The 23,107-nt window shown below is 46.3% G+C and overlaps 1 protein-coding gene across 1 annotated transcript in view; it reads right to left on the bottom strand.

Annotated features, from left to right (window-relative positions):
- The window catches only part of LOC138945808 (collagen alpha-2(IV) chain-like), a 127,707-nt gene that overhangs the window by 73,352 nt on the left and 31,248 nt on the right, over positions 1-23,107 (bottom strand). The window contains exons 3-4 of the mRNA XM_070317317.1: positions 12,403-12,483; positions 11,620-11,754 (exon numbers count right to left, since the gene is read on the bottom strand). Of these exons, the coding sequence (XP_070173418.1) occupies positions 11,620-11,754; positions 12,403-12,483 (216 nt within the window). The remainder of the gene's footprint in view (positions 1-11,619; positions 11,755-12,402; positions 12,484-23,107) is intronic.

Here is a 23,107-nt window from a genome sequence, read left to right as displayed (position 1 = left end):
CCACGCTGTACTGTAGTAAACTATAGTAAAAGTACTATAGTACAATTGTACTGCTACGAAAATACCACGCTGTACTGCAGTTTACTATAGTAAACTGCAGTAAACTGTGGTACATGTACTGTAGTAAACTATAGTTTACTATAGTAAACTATAGTACAGTGTGGTACAAAAGCGTGCAAAATCCTATAGTACATTTAATTGTACTACAGTTTACTATAGTATACTATAGTACATTTACCACAAAGTACTATAGTACACAGTAATGTACTATACTATAGTACTATTTGTACTATAGTATACTATAGTACTTGTACTATAGTAAACTGTAGTTTACCATAGTACAATTCAATGTACCATAGTACTTGTACTATAGTAAACTATAGTATACTGTAGTACAATTCAATGTACCATAGTACTTTTACTGTAGTAAACTATAGTATTTCATAGTACTTTTACTATAGTATACTATAGTACAAAGTGTGGTACTTTTTTACTTGGGTGGGGGCGACACCATAGTCACACACGCCCTTCCAGCTCGTTCCATTCCAAGACATTTTACTGACTGCCGTTACTGAAGGAGCACCAATTTCAATTAGCTTCTTCCATTTCCGTTCACTACGTACTTGGCAAAGCACGACAAGGCTTTGCTGCACCTGAACGCTTTTGTGTAAAGAGGGGGCGGGTGGTGAGGGGGGGGGGGGGGGGGGGGCAAAGGGGTCGCAGAGACAGACTGGAAACACGTGGGCGTCAAGCGACAGTGAGTCAGCGTCACAAAGAAGGAGCCTGCAGAGACCCAGGTCAAGCGACAGTGAGTCAGCGTGCGTCACAAAGAAGGAGCCTGCAGAGACCCAGAAGCTTGCGTCACACGAGGACACCTCGGCAGCCTGTCTTGGAAAATATATTGAACTGCAAGCGTACAATGTCTTCGATAGACGTGAGAACAAAGAAAAATGCTGTGCTGGCATCTGGCATGCACCCCCCTAATGACTGAGACCAACACTGTCTGCCTGCAACGGTTCCAGCTGGCGGCACAGACTCCCATCACATCGCCATTTGGACACACCGCCACGAAGACCGGCTTCATCCTACGCCACCTCGTGTCGTGGCGTTTTTACCTCTCCGCCACCCTTTATAGAGGGCGGAAGGGGGTGGGGGTGGGGGGGTGACGCAGGGAAGCTCTTCAGTTTGACGGAGGACAGGTAGGTACTGGTTACAAAGGCACCATCATTCAGGGATACCATCTGGCCTCAGCTGTCGGCGAAACGCCTCAATTTATTCCAAATCTCCGAAAACGTTGCCATCATTTAGACTTGTTCCCTTTGTGCCAAGATTGACACCATGGACTGCTGCCCTGCACTTCCCAACATTGCCTCAACTTGCATCATAGCCATAGCGCCACATTTGCCACAGAGGGTGAATGCTCGTGACATCCCTGCTACTAATCAATCAAAAACAAGACAAATATTCTCCAGAGTCGTAAAGGACGTCCACAACATAATGATCCAGTCTGCAGTGAAGACAGTGAACTGTCTGTTACGCTGCCATGTTAACGTGCCAACCACTGTGCCACCGCAAGCACGTGATATCTGGCCATGACAGCCAGAAGGGACCCCGCTAATGGGTGCCTTGTGTTTACACTGCCAGCACGCTGCAGGTCTGACCAAAGCCAAACACCGGTGCTACCAAGTTATACAAAGACTGGTGCCGTTATACAAACATACAGGTGAAGGGTCGCGGAAGAACTCTCACACCAGGGTATTGAGACTCCACACACACACACACAACTAGCCCCCCCCCTCGCCCAGCCCCCTCCACCCCCCCCCCCCCCAGAACAAAACAAAATCGAAAATTTGAAAGTAACTTGCATTGACATAACGTGATGAAGCTACAACTGAAATACAATGTGTGCATTCCCCACCCCACCGCCCACAAGCAATTTACGCCTCAAAACATAGAGAGAGGAAAGGGGAATCATGAGCCCAAGTCTTGTGTACGGCAAATAGAAAATCTGGCGGCCTCACATAATTATTGCGGAGATTGTAGATATATACACACACACTTGCATCTTTGTTCTGAGAGAGAGAGAGAGAGAGAGAGAGAGAGAGAGAGAGAGAGAGAGAGAGAGACAGAGACAGAGACAGAGACAGAGAGAGAGAGAGAGAGAGAGAGAGACAGAGTATTTACTATGTGAGAAACTTGCGCTGCTCTTAAAGTTGATAATATCACAACCAACAAATACATGCTTTGTTGGTGTGGTTTACGTTGAGGAATATGAGAAGGGACTTGTTTAAACAATCCTGTGAAAGAATGTTCCAGAATGCCAGGCATCTGCAAGCGTGAAGTCCCGAAGGCTCCGGTTGAGTTACAGGTCCCATAATCCATCACGCGCACATGGGCCGACAACTCCATCCTCCTCGCTCACCGACAGAGTTTCGCTCTCGCTCCCTCTCCACCAGAAAACCCACTCTACACCGGTTCCTTGCAGTCGTGTTTTGACGTTTTTCTTACAACAACGCAATACGTACGCCCGTCTAAAAACCAGATCAACAAGGAAAGAACGCGACAGTCTTCAAGAGCGGTAACTGATGTCAGTTATGGTTACGATTGGAAAAAAAAGTCCCCCCGCCAAAAAAAGTACACATTAAACAGAAATAATGAAGTGCATAAAAAAGTAACAGAATGGCAAGTAGAATAAGCAGGCCTAGTCAGTCCGGTGTGATATTTTGTAGAGGGCCTCTCATGACACGACACAAAATTAATACTATACGACCATGCCTTACATGACCGTACGTAATACAAAACACACGCGGCTTTAAAAGAATTGAAAGACAAAAATAATTATCACTATTATTAACCTCTTCAGCAAAGATCATCCAGGCTACGCCCAGCCGGGAAGCTCTTTGCCCAGAGCACCACAGTCCAAGGGTCGGCATGCATGGCATGGTGTAAGCTCTTTGCCCAGAGCACCACAGTCCAAGGGTCGGCATGCATGGCATGGTGTAAGCTCTTTGCCCAGAGCACCACAGTCCAAGGGTCGACATGCATGGCATGGTGTAAGCTCTTTGCCCAGAGCACCACAGTCCAAGGGTCGGGATGCATGGCATGATGTAAGCTCTTTGCCCAGAGCACCACAGTCCAAGGGTCGACATGCATGGCATGGTGTAAGCTCTTTGCCCAGAGCACCACAGTCCAAGGGTCGGCATGCATGGCATGGTGTAAGCTCTTTGCCCAGAGCACCACAGTCCAAGGGTCGACATGCATGGCATGGTGTAAGCTCTTTGCCCAGAGCACCACAGTCCAAGGGTCGGCATGCATGGCATGGTGTAAGCTCTTTGCCCAGAGCACCACAGTCCAAGGGTCGGCATGCATGGCATGGTGTAAGCTCTTTGCCCAGAGCACCACAGTCCAAGGGTCGGCATGCATGGCATGGTGTACGTGGAGTCAAAGATAAGTGCAGCGTACGTTGGCAGCAACGCCAAGGCCAGGCATCGTCAGCACGTCCATCTTGTTCAGCTGACCCCTTCAGTCACTGTACATGTCTTGTTTGACGTGGCCCTACCCATGATTGACCCAGGCCCTCACATCTATGTAGCAGTGTAGAGAACGCGTTGTCTGGTCGCCTGATCAGGCCGGGTCTAACTGTGGTCTAAGCTCTGTGGTCTAAGCTCTGTGGTCTAAGCTCTGTAGTCTAAGCTCTGTGGTCTAAGCTCTGTTGTCTAAGCTCTGTGGTCTAACTAGCCTCTGGTCTCTGTCAGTTCAAAACTGATGCCTGGTCTAACTAGCCTCTGGTCTCTGTCAGTTCAAAACTGATGCCTGGTCACAGGTATTGACCAGGAATTTGTTTTCATTTGCTTTTGTTTGAGCGGCGTAGGGCAAAGCCTGTGGACTACTGTACCGACTGCCATGCCGACAATGTGTCTGTATGCCATATAACTGGTGACATAGAGGCTATGCCATAGAACTATCAGGACATAGAGGGTATACCATATAACTACTATGACATAGAGGATAATTATGCCATAGAACTAGTATGACAGAGGATAATTATGCCATAGAACTAACAGGACATAGAGGCTATGCCATAGAGCTATCAGGACATAGAGGCTATGCCATAGAACTATCAGGACATAGAGGATATGCCATATAACTATCAGGACATAGAGGATATGCCATAGAACTATCAGGACATAGAGGATATGCCATAGAACTATCATGACACAGAGGATATGCCATAGAACTATCATGACATTGAGGATATGCCATAGAACTATCATGACATAGAGGATATGCCATAGAACTATCGGGACATAGAGGATAATTATGCCATTGAACTATCGTGACAGAGGATATGTCATAGACGTAGGGATACACTCTTTGATAGAACTATCAGGACATAGAGGAAAGTGTAACATGCGGAAACAAAGCATAATGCGTTTCCTCGGCATACAAACAAGACATAAAACGCCAGAACAGGAAGGAAATGAGCAGACATGCATAGTTATCTTTTCCTTGAAGAGGACTTTCCGAAGAAAGAGAGTTTCGTGGGAAGTGTCGTAATGGACGCTGAAAATAGACACTGTGGGTTCAAAGTGAGGTGTCGTAATGGGAAAAGTGTGAGGCGTATGATAAAGACGGAAAGCCCCACTCCCCGCCCCCCCCCCCCCCCCCCTCGGGAGGAAGACTGATGGCCGTCTGGTACCTCGAGCCTGTTCCCCCCTGGCGCGCTGATGGCACTGAGTTGTGATCTTCGTACATCTCTCGGTGGCAATGTAGGTGAACTTTGAGCCAAGTTCCTCTCCCCGCCTGTGGGCTGCACCACGCTACACATTGCACACAAGCCAGCCGCCACAGGGCAGCGCCAGGGGGTGCCAGTGCAAAATGACACAGTCCACATTCCGTCATCGCCAGGCCTACATTTTACCCACCCCCGTGCAGCAAGGAACGAGTCAGCTTCCCTGTGTCAGACACTGTGTTTTCTCGGGACTCTGACAATCAGCTCGTGCATCACGCTCATTCTTCTACACCTGGCTTCTGTCTGAGAGAGAGAGAAAGAAAAAGATTGAGAGAAAGAGAGAGAGAGAGAGAGAGAGAGTAGGAAAAGAGAGAGTGAGAAAAGAGAAGCATACCGAGAGAGAGAGAGAGAGAGAGAGAGAGAGAGAGAGAGAGAGAGAGAGAGAGAGAGAGAGAGTAGGAAAAGAGAGAGTGAGAAAAGAGAGAAGCATACCGAGAGAGAGAGAGAGAGAGAGAGAGAGAGAGAGAGAGAGAGAGAGAGAGAGAGAGAGAGTAGGAAATGAGAGAGTGAGAAAAGAGAGAAGGATACCGAGAGAGAGAGAGAGAGAGAGAGTAGGAAAAGAGAGAGAGAGAGTAGGAAAAGAGAGAGTGAGAAAAGAGAGAAGCATACCGAAAGAGAGAGAGAGAGAGAGAGACAGAGAGAGAGAGAGAGAGAGAGAGAGAGAGAGAGTAGGAAAAGAGAGTGAGAAAAGAGAGAAGCATACCGAGAGAGAGAGAGAGAGAGAGAGAGAGAGAGACAGAGAGACAGAGAGAGAGAGAGAGAGAGTAGGAAATGAGAGAGTGAGAAAAGAGAGAGAGAGAGAGAGAGAGAGAGTAGGAAGAGAGAGAGAGAGAGAGAGTAGGAAAAGAGAGAGTGAGAAAAGAGAGAAGCATACCGAGAGAGAGAGAGAGAGAGAGAGCGAGAGAGAGAGAGAGAGAGAGAGAGAGAGAGAGTAGGAAAAGAGAGAGTGAGAAAAGAGAGAAGCATACCGAGAGAGAGAGAGACAGAGAGAGACAGAGAGAGAGAGAGAAAGACAGAGAGAGAGAGAGACAGACAGAGAGAGACAGAGAGAGAGACAGAGAGAGAGAGTGAATCTTGTACAACTGGGTACAGTCTCGCGGCGTCAGTGGTGAGGGGGGTGAAGGAGGGGGGTGAAGGGGGAGGGTTCCGTGCCAAGGGGCCAAGATGACGTGCCATGTCAGCACTACCGACCTTTGACCCACAGATTGCCAGACACGCCCTGTGTGTGTAGATGGGTGGGCATGCACAGAGCCCGAGTAAACTACAGAAATCCAGGTGCTCCTTGGGTGTGTGCGTTGGGGGGAGGGGGTACGAGAGAGAGAGAGAGAGAGAGAGAGAGAGAGAGAGAGAGCTAGAGCTAGAGCAAGAGCAAGAGAATTGAATTGAATTGAATTGAACTTTATTTACGAGAGAGAGAGAGAGAAAGAGAGAGTGTGAGAGAGAGTGGTGTGTTGAGAAATTCCTGTTGAGACGAGCAGTGCAGAGCAGTGTGGGAAGAAGTAAGAGGAAGAGAGAGAGTGCGACAGACGGAAAACTCATCCACGACCGACAACACCTCATCGTAAAGCAAAGGCTTGACTGCAGCTCTCTGTGAAACACGTCCTCTCTGCCTCATTTAGCACGGGGCGGCAACCTTTCTGTCGTCTTTATCACCTCCCTGTCCACCCCCCCTAGAGTGAAGGACCCAGCCACATCAAAAGGTACGAGACAGTGGCGCCAGTCTCTTTTACATCGCAAATCCAGGAAGAAACGAGAGAAGTATTCTTTCCTACATTCTCCGACCTTCTCTGATCTCCAGCAAGCGGAAGATGAAGAGTACATGAACAGTAACATAGGTGCTGCTGTCAGGACCTGGAGTTACGCAGGTGCTACTGGTTTAGAAGTAGCTGAGGAGGGGGCTGGATGTGCGGTGCTGTCAGGTGTGAGGTGATTATAATTAACTCCAGGGTAGCAGGGGGCAATCCAGGCGAGGAGAGCAGGGAGTGACTGACTCAGCACGTGCAACACATAGACACAGAGATCTAAAGAGAAGTCTGTGCTACAGGCCCCCAGCAGGCGTTACGTCATCCTCCCAGCAGCGCTAATGCAGCAGTCATGCCACGCAGCATCCCAACGTGGGGTAAAGTCTTTAATCACGCTACGAGGCCGTCTTTCCTCAACGTCTGAGAGGCGAGAATTTGATAACCAGGCACTGGAATCACCTCCATGCACTTTTAGTGAGGAATGTTACATGACAATCCTACACTGCCATTGCACAATGTCTCCATGCACTTTTAGTGAGGAATGTTACATGACAATCCTACACTGCCATTGCACAATGTCTCCATGTAGTTTTAGTGAGCAATGTAACATGACAAAGCATGTCATTTCCATTATATAGGAAATATCGGATGTAGGAAACATGAGGTAGGTTTCCCAGCACATTCCACAACACTCGGACAAGCCTCGACAAGACGAAGACAGCGCGTCAAGAAAAGGCGTGACGGGACTGACCACACAGATGTATACACATACAGTCTATACATAACTCAGTGACTGCGACAGTCACAGCACGGGGGAGACACCTGGACAGAGAGGGAGGGAACCACAGACACACAGAGACACGGAGGCGTGTACCTGACAAGTCACAGAGTCACAGACAGATGTGTGCACGAATCAGATTTAACATACACAGACAGATGTGTGCACGAATCAGATATAACATACACAGGCAGATGTGTGCACGAATCAGATATAACATACACAGGCAGATGTGTGCACGAATCAGATATAACATACACAGACAGATGTGTGCACGAATCAGATATATAACATACACAGACAGATGTGTGCACGAATCAGATATAACATACACAGACAGATGTGTGCACGAATCAGATATAACATACACAGACAGATGTGTGCACGAATCAGATTTAACATACACAGACAGATGTGTGCACGAATCAGATATAACATACACAGACAGATGTGTGCACGAATCAGATATAACATACACAGACAGATGTGTGCACGAATCAGATATAACATACACAGGCAGATGTGTGCACGAATCAGATATAACATACACAGACAGATGTGTGCACGAATCAGATTTAACATACACAGACAGATGTGTGCACGAATCAGATATAACATACACAGACAGATGTGTGCACGAATCAGATATAACATACACAGACAGATGTGTGCACGAATCAGATATAACATACACAGGCAGATGTGTGCACGAATCAGATATAACATACACAGACAGATGTGTGCACGAATCAGATTTAACATACACAGACAGATGTGTGCACGAATCAGATATAACATACACAGACAGATGTGTGCACGAATCAGATATAACATACACAGACAGATGTGTGCACGAATCAGATTTAACATACACAGACAGATGTGTGCACGAATCAGATATAACATACACAGACAGATGTGTGCACGAATCAGATATAACATACACAGACAGATGTGTGCACGAATCAGATATAACATACACAGACAGATGTGTGCACGAATCAGATATAACATACACAGACAGATGTGTGCACGAATCATATTTAACACACACAGACAGATGTGTGCACGAATCAGATTTAACACACACATGTGTGGTGCCCGGTGCAGACAGACGGCGTCAGGCTGAAAAGACGACCCATAGGGGAAAGGGTCCTAATATGGACCGGCTCCTAAAATGGACCACCTGCTGTTCTGACAAACTAACGGCGCTAGAGCGCTCAAAACAATTTCATTCGCTTTATTCACCCTCTCTGGATAAGTTGCACATGTCAAAACAGTTGCAGAAACACAAACCTCAAAACCGTTAGGCTTTTTCGCTTTTTTTTCACTTTTGGCAGCGACCACTCCAAATTTGCCGCTAAAACGGACTCGTTTCTGTCCACAGCCAAAGCTTTCATAACACAAAAATGGCTATATATGACAGCTAAGACAGTATTTGTTACATTTTAACAGTGTGTACCCCGAGTTTCTACTGCAAACAAAAAATAATAGCAAAACCTCAAAGTATGTGTGAGTCCCCTAATATGGACCACCTTCAATAAATCGAAGAAAATAAAAACTAAAGGCAATTTTAATTAATTCATTAAGAAGCTTGCTGAAAATAACCTATAACTAGCCCTCGAGATTTAAAACAAATATAACAAAATAGTCTTTTTTTTGTGGAAGTTGATAATTTCACTTATTTTCACTCTGTTTTTGATAAGCTTTTTCAGTTTCCTGGTGTGCTTCAAATAATGCTCTCATCAACCCGAAACAGCTAAATCTAAAGCATATTTGAATTTGTCTGACTTGCACACTAAGTTATATCATGTTATTTTGAAGTATAGGGGGCTTTTTACAGTGATTCGTGAAGGCCGCTTAATTCACTGGTCCATATTGGGCGCCCAGGCTCCTAATATGGACCATTTGTGATTTTTTCTGTATTTAATTTTTGCTGAAGGTCTATCAAAGCTATTTCACTCTAATTAGGCCTAACTTTTAAACTAAGAGAGAAGGACTACCAACCACAAAATGAAACTTCTTCGCAAGAAAACAAGCTAGTTATCAGCAATAAACAAAAGGTGGTCCATATTAGGGGCCCTTCCCCTACATAGTCGTTGCCTCTCATCTCGGTGCACGTGCATCGTGACGTCACGTGTCACAGGGAGTGCCCGCTATGCCCTCACACTCCACACTCACAGTTCCGCATTCCGTTCTCTGTTCTTCACACGATTCCTGTTCCCTTTGTCGTGTTCCCATGGGTACGTCTCGGTCGTTTTACACAGAAACCCAGAAACTGTGAAAAACTTTTCCACCCGACATTGCAAAAAAAGTGCGTCTTTCAATAACAAAAGATTGATATAGCATCCTCGCTTGGGAAAAGTAGACGCGCCATGACCGAAGACCGAAGCCTTGGACCAACACTGCTAGTCAGGCGGAATATCTTTGGTCGGACCACGACATCACTGCTTGTAACACAGTCAGACCACGTGACACTGTCAGACCGCGACAAAGACAGATGGACCGTGCACCCAAACAGGAGGGAACACTGAATAAGGTGAAAAATGGGGACGAGTGACACAATTCAAACACCAGGCAGACCCCCCCCCCCTCCCCCATCAGAGACGAGACAAGAACAAGACAGGTGGAGACGCCATGCCGGCAGAGGCCGCGCAGTGTTGCTCTTGGCTGGCTTTCAAGGCGAGGCAATAACTGAATCAGCACAGTCGGTGCTCACAGAAAGCTCCATGTAAACCAGAGAGACTGGAGTGTGTACGAGCCAGACTGGGTGTAACGACAGCTAAGGCTAGCAATAACACAAACATAGGAACCAGAGATTGGAGTGTGTACGAGCCAGACTGGGTGTAACGACAGCTAAGGTTAGCAATAACACAAACATAGGAACCAGCAATTAGATGGGAGGCTGAGAGAGAAAGAAGATACGAAGACACAACACTGCCAGAAAAGAAAATAGCGATCGGTCGTAGAGAATGCAGACTTTGCTGCACTGTCGATCCAACACAAGAGCCTCAAGAGAAGTAAGACTGTCGATCCAACACAAGAGCCTCAAGAGAAGTAAGACTGTCGATCCAACACAAGAGCCTCAAGAGAAGTAAGACTGTCGATCCAACACAAGAGCCTCAAGAGAAGTAAGACTGTCGATCCAACACAAGAGCCTCAAGAGAAGTAAGACTGTCGATCCAACACAAGAGCCTCAAGAGAAGTAAGACTGTCGATCCAACACAAGAGCCTCAAGAGAAGTAAGACTGTCGATCCAACACAAGAGCCTCAAGAGAAGTAAGACTGTCGATCCAACACAAGAGCCTCAAGAGAAGTAAGACTGTCGATCCAACACAAGAGCCTCAAGAGAAGTAAGACTGTCGATCCAACACAAGAGCCTCAAGAGAAGTAAGACTGTCGATCCAACACAAGAGCCTCAAGAGAAGTAAGACTGTCGATCCAACACAAGAGCCTCAAGAGAAGTAAGACTGTCGATCCAACACAAGAGCCTCAAGAGAAGTAAGACTGTCGATCCAACACAAGAGCCTCAAGAGAAGTAAGACTGTCGATCCAACACAAGAGCCTCAAGAGAAGTAAGAACGAACGTCCAAAAACGAGAAGGCGATGAAAACTGGGATGGCGAGGAGAAGACCAGAGAAAGAATTACAAATAAAAGCCAGGAAGATGACACATCTATCACACATCTAAGGCAGGTAGACGACCTGGTACTACGGTGACAACACGTACCTAAGGCCTCCTCGAGTCAGACAACCGTGAGGAAACATTACCAACCGATGGCAACATCAGACAGTCGTGGAAAGATGGGGGTGTGTGGGGTGGGGATGCATCATATTGTGACGTCAATATCCAGTAGGACAGGAACATTGACAAACAGACCCAGACGAAGGAAAAGACTCAAATAGACAGACATACAGACAGACAAGACAGACGGCAGGCGCACTTTCATCGCCCATACAGACTTCCATACATTGACAAACTCGTGAAAACAACACAAGCACGAACAAAACGCTACAGCAAGAAGAAGAAAGTAAATGAATGTGACAAAGACATAAGGTGTTGTCATGACAAAGAAGTAAGGTGTGAAGATGACAAAGAAATAATGTGTGGTCAAGACAAAGAAATAATGTACGTGTGGTCATGACAAAGAAGTGAGGTATGAAGATGACACAGAAATAATGTGTGTTCATGAAAAAGAAATAAGGTGTGGTCCTGATAAAGAAACAATGTGTGGTCATGACAAAGAAATAATGTGCTGTCATGACAAAGAAATGTGTGACGATGACAAAGAGGCAGAGTGTACTCACCCTGTTTCCCTTCTCTCCCAGCGGGCCGGGGCCTCCACCGGTTCCCTTGAAACCTTTAGGGCCGGGCAGACCCTCGGGGCCGGGGAAGCCTTGGTTGCCTTGGGGACCCTCCGGTCCTATCAGTCCTGGGGTACCCTGAACACAACAAGCACTACGTTATCATGGACTCCTTTCAAAGTCATCTCTACGTCCTTTCAACATCATCTCTACGTCCTTTCAAAGTTATCTCAACGTCATCACTACGTCATCATTAAGTCCTTTCAACGTCATCTCAACGTCACCACTACGTCATTTTCAAGTTCCCAAGATAGGCCAACTGGCCCTAAGAGGACGTAACAATTATTTAGTAAGTCAGGCTACGTACGTGGTCACAACGTCATCACTTAGTCATCACGACGTCACCACTAAGTCACCACAAAGTCATCACAACGTCATCATAAAGTCATCGATAACAGTCGTAGACCACCAATTGACTGTGCATACTGTTTGCGACAAACTTTGAAGACACAAATGAGTGTTTGTGTGTATTGTTCTTCTCACTTCAAGACATTGAGGACAATTCCTTGCTAAATGAAACATTCTTATAAAATGTTACCATCGTTCCCAAGCTCCTTTAAAATGTCCAAGACCTTTTCAACCCGTCTACAAATGTCCCAACATTGGGGGGAAGGGGGGGGGGGGGGGGGGCGAATGAAAACCAACAACCTGTCCAACTCAAAATTGTCTGGATTCCAGTTTGGCAAGAATGGATGACAGGAAAAGCACGAAAGGCAAAATACTTACCCTGGATCCTTTTTCTCCTAAACATTTGCAGTTTCCTGATGTCGTGCAGCCGCCACATCTAGGGGGAACTAACTCGTCTTGCTGAAACACACACAACGTCAACACTGAATACACAAATCATGACATCACAAACAACAACATTCGGGCACCGAGTTTCATTCAAAATATGCATCGCAATCTGATATTTATACCTTAATCTTTGTGGTGTCTGTTTGGATGTCTGCTTTGTTCTTACATAAAACAAGTCGCGTAAGGCGAAAATACAATATTTAGTCAAGTAGCTGTCGAACTCACAGAATGAAACTGAACGCAACGCAACGCAGCAAGACCGTATACTCGTAGCATCGTCACTCCACAGCCCGTGGCAAAGGCAGTGCCCGTGGAATTGACATGAAGAGCGGGGTATTCGTTGCGCTGAGAAGGATAGCACGCTTTTCTGTACCTCTGTTCGTTTTAACTTTCTGAGCGTGTTTTTAATCCAAACATATCATATCTATATGTTTTTGGAATCAGGAACCAACAAGGAATAAGATGAAAGTGTTTTTAAATTGATTTGGACAATTTAATTTTGATAATAATTTTTATATATTTAATTTTCAGAGCTTGTTTTTAATCCAAATATAACATATTTATATGTTTTTGGAATCAGCAAATGATGGAGAATAAGATAAACGTAAATTTGGATCGTTTTATAAATTTTTTTTTTTTTTTTACAATTTTCAGATTTTTAATGACCAAAGTCATTAATTAATTTTTAAGCCACCAAGCTGAAATGCAATACCGAAGTCCGGGCTTCGTCGAAGATTACTTGACCAAAATTTCAACCAATTTGGTTGAAAAATGAGGGCGTGACAGTGCCGCCTCAACTTTCACGAAAAGCCGGATATGACGTCATCAAAGACATTTATCAAAAAAATGAAAAAAAACGTTCGGGGATTTCATACCCAGGAACTCTCATGTCAAATTTCATAAAGATCGGTCCAGTAGTTTAGTCTGAATCGCTCTACACACACACACACACACACACACACACACAGACACACACACACACAGACACACGCACATACACCACGACCCTCGTTTCGATTCCCCCTCGATGTTAAAATATTTAGTCAAAACTTGACTAAATATAAAAAACCATGTCATATGCCTAACATCTAAATTGTTGAAGTTATTAGAGCAAGTTTCTTAAAATCACTGTTCAAGAAAACATTATACATTGGGCACTCGCAATGTGGAATTTGATGAACCAAACAATGCATTAGCAACACATAAACACAGGATTTTAACGATATATAATCCAACAGAAAAACACCAGGATAATGCTAAAGAGGCTCACCAGTGATACACCAACAAAGAACAATTTTGTACAAATGTTTAGATACTTGCGTATGAACGCAGGTTCCAGATGGCTTTGGGCTTTTGGTAACGCAGTCACGCTTCGAAATGTTTTACCGCCAATTTAAACGACGACCATAAGTTATCTATTGAATGCTTCGTAACACTACTGGTACAACAGGTCGGAAGAGGAAAAGGCTGTAAAGTTGGTCTTCATTACAGTGTGGGCTACTACCCCCCCCCCCCCCCCCCCCCGAGGTGACTCGTAAAGGTAAACCTGTAGTAGTCAACACGTGCATACTAAAAACCGGAAGTCGTCAGCGGCAACAGTTTCTTGGATTTGTCTTCCGCTCTGTTTCCTCCGGAAAACGGTCTCTTTTCTGGTTAAGCCTTTAAAAAAAAGTTTTTTTTATAACTTATGCACCAGTGATTGCATTTGTTCAAATTGTAGTTATGTCTTTGTGTTCTGCTTAGTCCTTTAATCAACCTGGCACCCCTTCTCCCCCCCTCTCTCCCCCCCCCCCATGCCCCGCGCGAAACAAACCAGAAAAATCAAGAGATGTCGTTTTTCAAATAAGGTTTTATCAATGTTTGTGAAGATTGGCAATGGATTAATTCACGCCCTCCCTCCCCCCCCCCCCCCCTTCCTCTTTGACTTGAACTGAAGCCAATGTAAACAGTTGATCCAGTAAAAGGAAGGGGTAGGGAGTGTAGGTGGGAGGTGGGGGTTGGGAGATTGCTGCACAGCACTTCATGTTTTGCTGCTGCCGTCTGTCTGGTGGTTCTAGGTGACGCAACGCATGGCGAGGTGCTGAACAGATCGTTCACCCGCCATGCATGCAAGTTGACCCAGCTCTGTACAGCGGAACCCTTAAGACCTCTAAACCAAAGTGAAAATCAGATGGGAGGGAGTGTCTTAAATGGGGGTGGGGGGGGGTGGGGTCATAGAAGGGAGGTTCCACTGTACTGAGTAAGGATCACGTGGGCCGCAGGGTGGACAGCGCTCCAACAGACACCCCAACCTCTTCTGTACAGACTCGCAGACTGCAGGGTTCAAAGCCGCACCGAGTTATATATGTGTACATATAACTCAGCGGTTCCAATAAAAGTCTGTGTATCTCCAGTCTCTGTCAGGCTGTGCAGACACCTTCTCCTCACTCCCACCGGAAGTCAAGTCGGGCCGTTCCGGAATTGTGGGGGATTACCACATACCACGGATGATTATGATCTTATTTCCGGTCTTAGCTTCTGTGCCTTTTTCTCGCTTGATGCTTTTACTGCATGGGAAATGGCACTCTTGGGTGCCTCTTTCTTCGAATAATGAGTCTACCGCATGGCGAAATGTACGCTTGTGAGAAGGAAACCATGGGAAATATGAACCATCCCTGTCATAGCCCAACGGTATTTCCTGTCCATCCTACAACAGCCCCCCCCCCCCCCCCCCCCCATGTACCACTTCAACACACAACAATCGTGTCAAAACAAGCCGTCACAGTGGTGACAAGTTGTGTCCCTTGCGGAATAGACAACAAGACACGGTGAGGTATGACGTCACAATCTATCCCCGTCAACCTGTCTGCCAACTTCTCCTCAGTTCCGCGGCTTCGGTGCCACTGCCAACGTGTGTGGTTCCAATAACGCGGAGAGCCCAACAATCTTGTCATATCCACCGTGACACAGCTATGTTGTGCGTTGTGGTCGTGGTACCAATAACGCGGAGAGCCCAACAATCTTGTCATAGCCACCGTAACACAGCTCTGTTGTGGTCGTGGTACCAATAACGCGGAGAGCCCAACAATCTTGTCATAGCCACCGTAACACAGCTCTGTTGTGCGTTGTGGTCGTGGTTCCAATAACGGGGAGAGCCAAACAATCTTGTCATAGCCACCGTAACACAGCTATGTTGTGCGTTGTGGTCGTGGTTCCAATAACGGGGAGAGCCAAACAATCTTGTTATAGCCACCGTAACACAGCTCTGTTGTGCGTTGTGGTCGTGGTACCAATAACGGGGAGAGCCAAACAATCTTGTCATAGCCACCGTAATACGGCTCTGTTGTGCGTTGTGGTCGTGGTTCCAATAACGGGGAGAGCCAAACAATCTTGTTATAGCCACCGTAACACAGCTCTGTTGTGCGTTGTGGTCGTGGTTCCAATAACGGGGAGAGCCAAACAATCTTGTCATAGCCACGGTAACACGGCTCTGTTGTGCGTTGTGGTCGTGGTACCAATAACGGGGAGAGCCCAACAATCTTGTCATAGCCACCGTAATACGGCTCTGTTGTGCGTTGTGGTCGTGGTACCAATAACGGGGAGAGCCAAACAATCTTGTCATAGCCACCGTAATACGGCTCTGTTGTGCGTTGTGGTCGTGGTACCAATAACGGGGAGAGCCAAACAATCTTGTCATAGCCACCGTAACACAGCTCTGTTGTGCGTTATGGTCGTGGTACCAATAACGGGGAGAGCCAAACAATCTTGTCATAGCCACCGTAATACGGCTCTGTTGTGCGTTGTGGTCGTGGTACCAATAACGGGGAGAGCCCAACAATCTTGTCATAGCCACCGTGATACAGCTCTGTTGTGCGTTGTGGTCGTGGTACCAATAACGGGGAGAGCCCAACAATCTTGTCATAGCCACCGTGATACAGCTCTGTTGTGCGTTGTGGTCGTGGTACCAATAACGCGGAGAGTCAAACAATCTTGTCATAGCCACCGTAACACAGCTCTGTTGTGCGTTGTGGTCGTGGTTCCAATAACGGGGAGAGCCAAACAATCTTGTCATATCCAACGTAACACAGCTCTGTTGTGCGTTGTGGTCGTGGTTCCAATAACGGGGAGAGCCAAACAATCTTGTCATAGCCACCGTGATACAGCTCTGTTGTGCGTTGTGGTCGTGGTACCAATAACGGGGAGAGCCAAACAATCTTGTCATAGCCACCGTAACACAGCTCTGTTGTGCGTTATGGTCGTGGTACCAATAACGGGGAGAGTCAAACAATCTTGTTATAGCCACCGTAACACAGCTATGTTGTGCGTTGTGGTCGTGGTTCCAATAACGGGGAGAGCCAAACAATCTTGTTATAGCCACCGTAACACAGCTCTGTTGTGCGTTGTGGTCGTGGTTCCAATAACGGGGAGAGCCCAACAATCTTGTCATAGCCACCGTGATACAGCTCTGGTGTGCGTTGTGGTCGTGGTTCCAATAACGGGGAGAGCCAAACAATCTTGTCATAGCCACGGTAACACAGCTTCTGTTGAGTATTTTGGTCACATGAGTTGCTGTTGTTATGGAGGGAACGCAATGGGTGAACTTGCACGGAGCTTGCAACATGACAGCATCAAAGGTTGTCCCTGGCCCTGACGCCAGACAGTTGCGGAAACAGTCCCCAGAGGATTTCTAGAAATGGAAATACTGTGAAAATGCTTCCTCCGCCCCCCCCCCCCCCCTACTTCTTATTTCTATTCTGACCCCCTCTCCCATCTACTCCTATTATTTTTAGAATGATCTGTTATTAATTCATTGGCCACCCCTAGCCTCTTATTGCTGTCTAGAATTCAGTTTAACATGTTTGTCGTTTCTTGTTCAGTGATTTTTCTGTAAGACCTTTCTTCACCCCTGTCCTGCTTCACGCGGGGAGGGGATGGAAGGGATGGAAGGGGTGGGGTGTGTGTGTGTGTGGGTGGGGGGCGGGTTCTCTTTAACTACAACAGGTAGCGTGACATGTTTTTAGTGTTTGTTTTCCTCCCGTGGCAGGTACAACAGGTCAGGTTTACAGAGAAACATCTGGTAGCATCTTTGTCAATCTACACTCCTCCAGACACCTGCCCTTACCTGACAACTCCCCCTGGAATTGAAGCGTTACTTGTCACTGGGGGCAACTCTTTCCATACAAACATCACGGGAGGTAACTCTCTTCATTCTAACATCACGGGAGGTAACTCTCCTCGTACACGCACCACGAGAGTTACGTCCCGTGGCTGTGGGTATGTAGGATGGAGGTCCTGGCCCCCATAATAAAGTCTGCCTCCATGATGCCAGTGCCCGCTACAGTCGACTGCACGCAATTAACGCAGAAGACGAAGAAAGGCGGAAGAGGGTGCATGTTATAGCCTACAAGGCATCAAGCGCGTAGTGGTGGCACAGTACAGGATCTTAGTTAGGTGGCACCGTGTGTCGGATCATCTCTGGGGTCGGCACGTGCATACTGTTCCACTGTCTGTCCGCGGGCACAAGGCACAGAGATACAGTCAATATCTGTGTGGGACACAATGCTACTTATTGCAGAGGCTGGAGAAATATGTGTACTACAGTCCAAGAGGCCGGGGCTTGGGAAGAGTGGAGGAAGAAGAAGAAGAGCACTATTTCCATCCATTCTATTCCCTCTATTTTCTTTCACACAGGAGCGGGGATGTGGGGTTGGGAGGGGGGGGGGTGGGGGTGGGTGTGCGAGGTGAGGCTACAGAAAGTTTACTTGTCTGCCAACGAAGGAGTAATTAAAAGTGCAGAATTGGCAAATAAGATTTGATGAAACAGCAACACCTTTAGGACTCCGATCTCATTAACCTACATCCACACCTAATTTCTCTCCTCCCTCTTCCTCTCTCCCTCTCTCGCTCTCTGTCTATCTCCCCCCCCCCTATCATTAACCTCACTAAAGAGTTTTAAACAAGCTCTGCATAATCATTTTATGTATACCTAGATGGCTATACTAGTCTTAACACGTGCAAGTAGCTGTCAACAATTGGCAAAGCTTTATGAATTACACAAATATGTTCTTTATTATATGTATCATCATCATCATCATCATCATCATCATCATCAACAACAGCATCTTCATCATCATCATTTACACCATTATAATCATTATTAGCATTAGTGTAAACGTTGGTATCGTGTGAATTTTACCGTCGATCACTTTACATGTGTAACCTCAATTAACATGTTGCATGTTTTGCTTTCGATTTGTATGTTGCTTACTTTGTCATTTTGTTGTTTATGTTTATTTGCTTGTTTGCTTACTTGTCGATTGATTGCTGATTCGTTCGTTTACTTTGTTTATCTGTCATGTTGCTTTACTTGTTTATCATTTATTAGACATTTGTATTAGAAGTAAGGACCGGTTGTAAGAAAAGGCGTCGCCTTAAACCTCTATCCTTGAAAAATAAAGTTCCATCATCATCATCATCATCATCATCATCATCATCATCATCACTCTTCTCCAGTCTCTCTCTCTCCTTTCCTTCAGACACACAACAGCTGCTGCTTCAGCAGAAATTGAAGTCGTCAGTGCATCAGTGGACACACCTATGTTAACCCTCCGTCTGGGGGAAGTGCACCCAACACTGGCATGCCAGGCGGAACATACAATACAGTGGCACCTGTGACAAAAATCCTCAAGAAACCAGCCCGGACTAGATTTTCTCGCACTTGACGAAGGAATACAATTACTTTGTTAGAACAAAAACCAAGAATACAGAGGAACAATCTAAAAGAAAATGGCATAACTGTGTTAGTCTGATAAACATCATTTCTTCAACAGCTACGGTGTTTGACAGGGTCGGATCTGGGGGGGGGGGGGGGGGGGGGGTTCCGGGGGTTCCGGACCCCCCCCCTGGCCATGCAATGTACCTATCAGAGGAAAAAAAATGTGGACTTTGGACCCCTGCCTTCAGTTGGAACCCCCTCCCCCCCTCAAACGAACTTGGTCCGGCCCTGTTTGAGTGTCTGTCTGCAACGGTCACATTAATTCGGAACATGCAGCTACCGTGGTGTGTGTGACGTACGTTATTTCCAGGAGCATGGCAGGTGACACAGGTAGTTGTCCAATAAGATGTAAAAATGATACTGGGCACTGTCATTTCACGTAAATATGTACCCACTTTAGCACCGGTAACTTCCCTTCTTTTTAGAAAAATATTTTTTCTGTGTGTGTGTGTGTGAGTGTGAGTGTGTGTGTGTGTGTGTGCTTGCGTGAGTGCGTGTGCGTGCGTGTGTTTGGTCTTGTATTCCAATTCCCCATACTCCACCCCCCAGTCCATTCGCAGTTCATGTCCCGCCTGCCTGCCTGCCTGCCTGCCTGCCACAGCCTCTAATCAAAACAAGGGCAGACAAAAACAGCTCTAATTGCACCCATATAACTTAGTTCCCCCTCCTCCATAGCTCTGTGTTCCACGTGCAAGTCGAAGATAAAAAAATCTGTGCTCAATCTATCGTGCTTTATAATCACATTCCGATGCCACTCTCCTGAAGCCAGGGTTCCCGTTCAGCAAAAAAAACCCAGGCAAACATACACAAGAACAAGCGAACAAATAAACGCATTTTCACAAACAAAGCAGTATTTCGTGGGCGTTCTTAGACAGACAGACAGACAAGTTTACCAATAACTGAAGTAAATTACTTTTTTCCAGATGTAGCAAAAGCGAATCTTAAATATACGGGGCGATTAATGTTTAATATTTTAACCAGGAAAAAAGTGTACGTCACAACTAAAATATTGCATTTCTTCGCTCAGCGCGCTGTGGAAAACATTTGACCAAGTGACGTCAGGTCCACGTTCAATTGCACGTGCTGCTTGTTTCTAAAAGCAGTCATTGCCTGCTCAGCCTACACTATAAATAGCGTACAATGAAGGCAACACCAATATTACGCACAGTCCGTGATTTCACTGTGGTTTTTCTTTCCCACCCCGAGCCACCCCTTTTCCTGCACAACGGTTTTAACGACCGTGTAGCCAGGCGCCGTGTGTTGCTACAGTGAGTCACCGGAAATAGCTGCTACACCTCCAGACGATGCAACATGTGTAGGTACTAGGGGTACAGGGTACTAGGTAGACCCTCTCTACTACAATGTATAGGCTTACTCTTTTTGTGTGTGTCTTTTTTGTGTGTGTGGCTTACTCTTTCAATGAGACCAACTGAACTACACTGCATACGCTTCCTCTGGGACTGAGGGGGAGGGGTGGAGGGAGAGGGGGGGGGGGGAACACTCACATGACCAGACCGAGTCACACGGTGCCGTGAGTGCAGTGACACACTGCTGGCTGAATGACGCAACACTCGTGCACGTGGTCTTCAGTTGGACACGTCAGTTGTCACCAGACTGGACGATTCCGATATCCGTCACCAAGGCGCAGGTTTTTGGCACTGTGTAATGTGGAACCTCCCATAACGACCTCTCATAACAACGACATCCCCTTTACCGACCGATTTTCTGGACACGCATGCCTTTCACACAGATGTCCTGTTCATGCTAATAACCTGTGGACATTTGTCACGTGATGACCGGTAACAACATCCTGGGTATTCCATCATCCGGGTCCTAACAGGTACAAATCTCAGACGACAGTGACCAGGGCCATGATTGGTAGACACGTAGACGTCACAAAAAAAGGACCCCGCGAGGTCACAAATAGACACCGCTGTGATTTTGTTGAGAAGAGTGGATGTCATTTGCTTGGACTCCTTGGTTGTCCCTTGTCCTTGCTCAAACACAGCGACACTTTGGAGAGGAAAATTTCAATTTAAAGCTGACTCAGATCAGACCGTTAAATGCAGGTTCTCGGAGTTAAGGAATGGAAACTGCATGTAATTATGTTAATGTCAAGAGAACGAGCTACGCTCTCATTGCAAGTCAGTGTTGGTCGTTTCCAGCGAAAGTTTGGAGAGGAAAATGTCAGCCAAAACCTGGCTTAAATCAATTTGTTAAATCCAGGTTCTCAGAGCTGAGGAATGCATATATATGAATAATCCTAGAATCGCGAGACAGAGACAGACAGCGTGGCGGTTCACCACATTCACCTTTGAAGGCGAAGTCCTGTCAAACGGGATTGAGAATTTTAGAGCTTATTTCTTAGCCCAATATTATCTATTGTGGCTTCTCAAATGCCAGAACATACTGACGGACAAAAGCCGCTAGACCCCATCACAAACAGAACTCTAAAATCCACAGGTGTTGCCCACACACACACACAAACACACACACACACACACAGAGAAGCCATATATATATATATCTATATCTATATCTATAAATATATAGAGATAGGTGACAGTGTATTTTTCGCGTGGCTATAAATTGATTCGACCTTTTCACTTTGACAGTAAGAACAACTTACGGGTGCAAGGGAAGCGTTCTGGACAGCGCAGTGACATTCTAAAAATAGTAACGTAGAAACGGGAATATGGCTTGAAGCCACACGAAGGAAGGGAGATAAACGCAAAACACTGGAGAAGATAAGGAAGAGTAACTGGGAATGGTGAAATGAACAGAAAAACCAAAATCGGTTCAGTGCTGCGCGCTGAGAGCACGTGTTGAAATATCTCATCGATGATATTGTGTCCGGGGTGTAGCTGAATACGGTGTCCAAATTAGATAAAGATCCACCGAGAACTTTGGCGTTGTGATGTGGTCTAGCGGCTTTGGTGTGTCGGTATGGGGGCCCGGGTAGCTCAGGTGGAACCAAAATCGGTTCAGCGCTGCACGCTGAGAGCACGTGTTGAAATATCTCATCGATGAGGTTGTGTCCGGGGTGTAGCTGAATACGGTGTCCAAATTTGAAAAAGATCCACCGAGAACTTTGGCCGTGCATCGCGAACAGACAGACAGACAGACAGACAGACACTACTCGTATATATATATATAGATGATGTAACTGTGAAAAGAACTAAGTACAGTGCATGTGGTGTTTGTCGCTGTGACTATGATGCTGCATGTGGTGTTTGTCGCTGTGACTATGATGCTGCATGTGGTGTTTGTCGTTGTGACTATGATGCTGCATGTGGTGTTTGTCGTTGTGACTATGATGCTGCATGTGGTGTTTGTCGCTGTGACTATGATGCTGCATGTGATGCTTGTCGTTGTGACCATGATGCTGCATGTGGTGTTTGTCGCTGTGACTATGATGCTGCATGTGGTGTTTGTCGTTGTGACTATGATGCTGCATGTGGTGTTTGTCGCTGTGACTATGATGCTGCATGTGGTGTTTGTCGCTGTGACTATGATGCTGCATGTGGTGTTTGTCGCTGTGACTATGATGCTGCATGTGGTGTTTGTCGTTGTGACTATGATGCTGCATGTGGTGTTTGTCGCTGTGACTATGATGCTGCATGTGGTGTTTGTCGCTGTGACTATGATGCTGCATGTGGTGTTTGTCGCTGTGACTATGATGTCTGCACACTGCACGCGGAATGTAAGTGCGAGTCGTGTGGTTGTGAATCACTGCCCGCTGCTGCCGCCCTGGCACCGCAACATCTGCAGACTGTGCGTGTTCACTTCTTCAGTTCTGTCTTGCCACTTACTGCCTACAGAAATGCAATGTGGGTATAGCACTTACACCCCCCCCCCCCACTTGATCAGGCAAAGCTACTG

The sequence above is a fragment of the Littorina saxatilis genome, linkage group LG13 (assembly GCF_037325665.1).
Source record: "Littorina saxatilis isolate snail1 linkage group LG13, US_GU_Lsax_2.0, whole genome shotgun sequence".
Lineage (NCBI taxonomy): Eukaryota > Metazoa > Mollusca > Gastropoda > Littorinimorpha > Littorinidae > Littorina > Littorina saxatilis.
The sequence above is the reverse complement of the archived record's forward strand: the minus strand, read 5'-3'. Positions and strand labels throughout refer to the sequence as shown.